The sequence below is a fragment of the Perca flavescens genome, chromosome 3 (assembly GCF_004354835.1).
Source record: "Perca flavescens isolate YP-PL-M2 chromosome 3, PFLA_1.0, whole genome shotgun sequence".
Taxonomy (NCBI): domain Eukaryota; kingdom Metazoa; phylum Chordata; class Actinopteri; order Perciformes; family Percidae; genus Perca; species Perca flavescens.
Window position 1 is genome coordinate 40,030,094 of NC_041333.1, and position 6,386 is coordinate 40,036,479.

The 6,386-nt window shown below is 43.1% G+C and overlaps 1 protein-coding gene across 2 annotated transcripts in view; it reads right to left on the bottom strand.

The window, feature by feature from the left end:
• Window positions 1-393: 393 nt before the first annotated feature.
• Window positions 394-6,386, bottom strand: part of il1rap (interleukin 1 receptor accessory protein) — a 35,689-nt gene continuing 29,696 nt past the window's right edge. For both annotated transcript variants that reach the window (XM_028574482.1, XM_028574483.1), the window contains 3 exons: window positions 5,302-5,445; window positions 4,000-4,143; window positions 394-1,233 (listed from right to left, as the gene is read on the bottom strand). In XM_028574482.1, the coding sequence (XP_028430283.1) occupies window positions 803-1,233; window positions 4,000-4,143; window positions 5,302-5,445 (719 nt within the window). In that variant the 3' untranslated portion in view covers window positions 394-802. The remainder of the gene's footprint in view (window positions 1,234-3,999; window positions 4,144-5,301; window positions 5,446-6,386) is intronic.

Consider the following 6,386-nt stretch of genomic DNA (forward strand, 5'->3'; position numbering starts at 1 on the left):
CTACCCTACCTCGGTTATGTAACAGACAAATAGACAAAGTTGGTTGTACAGGATGTACAATGTACAGATTTTTAGGCATACGGTTATCAAACGGCATGAAAAATAGCTTTGACCAATTCCTACTAGAGCCCAACCGATATATCAGCGGACCGATATTATATGGGCCATTATTAAGCGTTTTCTAAATTATCTTGTATCGGCATTTATAACGGCCGATAAATAAATATTTAAAAAATAAAATAAAACTGGACAAATCCCCCTTCAGCCATGTTCTGAATGTTGGTGTTGCACAGTTTGTCCACCAACGTTACTGTTGGCAACACTCGTGTTTAACCCTTTAAGGTTCATGTCTTAAGTTTGTATTTTTCTACATTTTATTTATCAGAACTTTAATATATAATTTGATGTTCCTCAGTTCTGTTGTGACAATAAAAAGTTTATTTTTAAACTGCATTATCATATTTTAGTGAGATGTAACAAATTATAGAGAAATCTGTTTGTTTTGTTACGCGTTTCTGGATTTCTTTTAAAATATATCGGCCGATATATCGGAATATCGGATTTTTAAATCACCAAATATTTGTATTGATATCGGCCTTAAAAGTCCTTTATCGGTCAGGCTCTAATTCCTACCCTCCCTATGTTATGTAACTTACAAATAGAAACATGTAGGCTCCACATGTTTTCCCAAATGATTTACAGATTTTAAGGCATTCTGTTATCAAACTGCATGGGAAACAGTGCGTATAGATGGCCCCCCCCACTATGTTTGGGCTGAGCCCCGAATGTTTACAACACAACGTTACGCTGCAGAGTTGAACACTTTCTGCGTGTCTTTGACCGTGTTGGTGATGAGGCCGGTTTGGGAGTTTGTGCTGTTCTGACTGTGCAGCCTCATCAGAGCCACCCCCTCCCCACCGCTAACCCTCCTCACGGGTAACTCCACCCGCAGGCGCTTCCAGAAGCGGGACGTGAGCTCCCGGGACTTGTCCCCCTGCCAGCGAACCAGAGCCAGGGCCACGCGGGCCCGCCTCAGCTCCCGCACCCATCCCTGCCGTCGCACCGGCTTGTACTGGACCAGGATCACCCGCAGGTGCCCGCCCCGCGCCATGCTGTCGATGCCGACCTTCAGCTCCAGCAGAGCCTGGGAGCCCTGGGAGGCGTAGCCGGGGCTAACGACCACTAGGAGGCGCCGGCTACGGGCCACAAAACTCAGAGTCTCATCTGTGATGGCTGTGGGGAGAGAGGAGCGTTAATGGAGGGAGGAAATGGAAATGGGTAACACGCTACAAAAGATTTTAAAGAAATTACAAAAAAAATAAAATGTTGAACAAATGTAAAAGTGAGGCTTGCATGGTGATGTGTGTATGAATGGGAATGCAGGGTTCAGTGTTAAGGTCTTCTTTTCAGATGTCCGGTCGGGGAATGGAAAACAAATTCTACTTGACCAAATTCAATTTTTACTTGACCCTATCCAAATATAGTTTTTTTTCTCTCAGAAGAACGTCAAAAAAACAGGGTCAGCCCTATGTTCCCACAGCCCTGTGTTCCCACAGCCCTGTGTTCCCACAGCCCAATGGTCCCACAGCCCTGTGTTCCCACAGCCCAGTGGTCCCACAGCCCTGTGTTCCCACAGCCCAGTGGTCCCACAGCCCTGTGGTCCCACAGCCCTGTGGTCCCACAGCCCTGTGGTCCCACAGCCCTATGTTACCACAGCCCTATGTTACCACAGCCCTATGTTACCACAGCCCTATGGTCCCACAGCCCTATGTTACCACAGCCCTATGGTCCCACAGCCCTATGGTCCCACAGCCCTATGGTCCCACAGCCCTATGGTCCCACAGCCCTATGTTACCACAGCCCTATGTTACCACAGCCCTATGGTCCCACAGCCCTATGGTCCCACAGCCCTTTGTTACCACAGCCCTATGGTCCCACAGCCCTATGGTCCCACAGCCCTATGTTCCTATGTCCATTGCTACTGGTATAATATGTATGTATATATATGATATATATAAAATGTAAATCGGCTACCAAATTGGGAGAAAGGGGGATCAAATCTGATACAAATGTATGAAAAAGGAAATGTGGGAACATAGTGCCTAATTCTGAAAAAAATCTTAGAAATGTGGGAACATAGGCACACTCCCAAAAAAAATCCAAAACCTAAAAAAAAAAACTGAAAAAAAAAAAAAAGAATGTCGAAAAACGCATTAAAATATAAAAAAAAAGCATTACAAAAATCCGTCAAAAGTGAGAAAAACTAATTCTAAAGAACGTCAAAAATGTCGAGCACCAACTCAGCTCCTGACTGGCCAATGCCACATTTCAAATCAAATCATTCGACAAACATTCTCCGACGATGACGTGACTTATGATACGATAACGCTCTAAACTAAACTCAACTAAGGATGGATGGATGAACTGTGTTTCAGTACGCACACAGACACACATAAACAGACACACACACACACACAAACACACAGACAGACACACCACACACATACAACACACACACACACACACACACACAGTCAAACTTGCGTGATGTCGGCTCGTTAAATATTTTCTAGTTTCTTCTCTCCTCTGGGACAGGAAACTGAATCCTTCCTTTCATCCTTCCTTCCTTCTCTCCCTTTCCTTCTTTCCCTACCTCCTTAATGTACTTCCTGTCTTAAGTCCTCTTTCCTTCCTTCCCTTTTCTGTCCCTCCTTATTCATTCTTCCTTTTCTGTCCTTTCCTCCTTACATTCTTACTTTAAAACGTACATAAAGTCTAGAGCTGCAAAGATGAAACAATGGTGGTTAATGTGCTGTACAGCACCTTGGTCAGTACGAGCTGTTTTTAAATGTGCTATAAAAATAGATTTGAATTACTTTCTCTCTCTCTCTCTTTCTCTCTCTCTCTCTCTGTGTGTGTGTGTGTGTGTGTGTGTGTGTGTGTGTGTGTGTCTCTCTCTGTCAAATTGGCTTTATTTATTATTCATTTGACACACAGTATTGCTAAAGCACACGGTGTCGCTTTATCTCATCTTCAGAGGAAACTGTGCAGCATCAGCTCTCTATCCAGTAATCAATGTCCTTTACACGAGTGTAAAACCACAGAGGCTGACGTGTCTTCATACACACATTATTCAGAGAGGAGAGGAAACAAGCAGAGATAAGACAGAGGGGTGTGTGTGTGTGTGTGTGTGTGTGTGTGTGTGTGTGTGTGTGTGTGTGTGTGCGTGTGTTAATCATGCTGTTCCCTTTTTAAATAAACTGAATTGAAAGGCACTTCAGCATTGGCTTAACTTTTCAGAGCCGGTTTGCTTCGTCCCTTTTTTAACAGTCTGTGTACTGTAGTATCAGTGTGTCTGTGTACTGTAGTATCAGTGTGTCTGTGTACTGTAGTATCAGTGTGTCTGTGTACTGTAGTATCAGTGTGTCTGTGTACTGTAGTATCAGTGTGTCTGTGTACTGTAATATCAGTGTGTCTGTGTTCTGTAATATCAGTGTGTCTGTGTACTGTAGTATCAGTGTGTCTGTGTACTGTAGTATCAGTGTGTCTGTGTACTGTAGTATCAGTGTGTCTGTGTACTGTAATATCAGTGTGTCTGTGTTCTGTAATATCAGTGTGTCTGTGTTCTGTAATATCAGTGTGTCTGTGTACTGTAGTATCAGTGTGTCTGTGTTCTGTAATATCAGTGTGTCTGTGTACTGTAGTATCAGTGTGTCTGTGTACTGTAGTATCAGTGTGTCTGTGTACTGTAGTATCAGTGTGTCTGTGTACTGTAGTATCAGTGTGTCTGTGTACTGTAATATCAGTGTGTCTGTGTACTGTATTATCAGTGAGTGTACTGTAGTATCAGCGTGTCTATGTACTGCAGTATCATTGTGTCTGTATACTGCTGTATCAGTGGGTGTGTGTTTACTGTAGTTTCAGTGTGTGTGTGTGTGTGTGTGTGTGTGTACTGTAGTATAAATGTGTCTGTGTACTGCTGTATCTGTGAGTACTCACTCCCTCCCGGCAGACTGTCTCTGTCGAAGATACACACGGAGTACCCAAGCTCGTTCTCCAGAACGCTGCGCAGCGTCGACAGAACAAACTGCTCCTCCTCGCCACTCCTCGCATACGAGATGTACACGTCGTACTCCTTATCATCTGCACACACACACACACACACACACACACACACACACACACACACACACACACACACACACACACACACACACACACACACACACACACACACAATTACAATTTTGATATCAGATAGGACACTTTACGTGTCAGTTTGGGGAAGAACATTTCTCGATATCTGTGCAAGTTTCCATGTCCTTATCTGCACAGGAAACCAAGAAAAACACTACCAACAATGAAGTAAAATACAAAAAGAAGATGTGTGTGTGTGCGTGTGTGTGTACATACATACATACATACATACACACACAGTGGAAATGTTCCTGCCGCAGCAGAGTTTTCAGGTATGACTGAATGAATCTGGCAGCGTGTGAAAAACTCTCTCTTAAATGTTCTCCTGATCTGACGTTTAATAATCTAAATGCTCCGACTGCAGCCACACGTCGTTAAACACAAGAAGACTTTTAGTACCGGGGCGTAAAATATGAAGTGGTGGAGGTGGCAGGAACAAATCTGCAGTTTTATTTATTAAACTTCAGTTTTTTCAATTTTACAAAAAGCTGATAACTCTTTTAAAGCGGTAGACTTCTCAAGGTTCATAATTGTAGCAGTAAAACAGGACAAAAATCATGATTATACCAAATAAAAGCTCTTTTCAACATCAATTATTTTCTTTAAATGCTATAAAATTGAATAAAAACACCCAAATTCAATCAAAGTAGTGAACTGATCATTTATTTAACTTGTGAAGAGCATTGTTGTAAACCATCCACGTTATTTCTTTTTGACAATTTGGTTTAAAGAAAACCCAAATTTATTAGATAGAACTTTGTGATTGGGAAGATCCAGGACTTTTGAATATTAACAACTTCTCAGTCCCTCTCCCCCTTTCCGCTAAAGACCAAAACGGTCTCAAGTGCACAACTCGTATTCTTTCGGATGTTTCAGACCAAATGTTGTAACAGTGGCCATGTTGTGTATAGTTTAGGGTCCTCGCCACCACCCGACCAATCAGCATTGAACATGTAGCTGGACTTGAATGGCCTTCTTTTGAATGAAAGTACTGCCGAACTACACTTTACAGATAGAGTAGGTCTAGACCACACTCTATAACAACTCTATTTAGGGTCTTTGTAGATAACCAGAAGACCCACCAAGGCGCCTGGCATCTCTCACCTGTGTGCCGCTCGTCGGTGCCGAACCAGGAGCGATAGAGCAGCAGCAGCTCGAGCCAGAAGACGTGATAAACAACGAAGAGGAGCAGCATCAGGACCAGAGTCACGCCCAGACCGCAGCCCAGCTCCATCGACGGCAGCGACACTGAAAAAACACACACACACACACACACACACACACACACACACACACACACACACACACACAGTTTAAGAACTGTTGCAGAAATAATCCACCTGTCTGGGCAGATTTAAAGGAACAGCCACACATTTTAAAGTGCTCATATAATGCTTTTTGGCTTTTTTCCTGTTCCTTTATTGTGTTATATATCTTTTTTGTGCAAGTTATAGGTTTACAAAGTGAAAAAGCCCAAAGTCCCCCCCCCAAAGAGACTTACCATCTCCAACAGAAAACACTGTTCACCAACTGCTCCAAACAGCTCTACTGTAGTCCAGCCTTTACTTCAGAGACAAACGTGGTCACTTTGGAACACACGTTATAATGCTCACCTAGCTGCTAGCATGGCACGCCCTCATACTCTGCTTCTGACTGGCTAGTAGTCCTTACCTAGGTACTGTCAGGGCACGCCCTCATACTCTGCTTCTGACTGGCTAGTAGTCCTTACCTAGGTACTGTCAGGGCACGCCCTCATACTCTGCTTCTGACTGGCTAGTAGTCTTTACCTAGCTACTGCGCATGTGCGACTCCCAACAAAGATGGGACAGAAGTGAGATGTCTCACTCTGTAGCTAAAACAGAGCTCAACACACAGGGTGAAAAGAGAAGCTGCAGCAATGTGCAGTACAAAAAAAATATGGTGTTTTTTGAAAATTAAACCATGTAAACCTATTCTGGTACAACCTCTAAAATAAAATTATGAACCTGAAAATGAGCAGAATATGAGCACTTTAAAGATCAGTTTCCTCTCTGTGCATCCTTCTCTTAATATTGTGCAGTTTCCTATCTTTCAGTCTCACAACCCCGGACACTTTAACCTCTCTTTCCTTCCTAGTGATTGTTGATTTGAAGGTCCAGATGCATGTAAATACATGTTGGAACTAAAAGCTTCTTTCTTTCTTTCTTTCT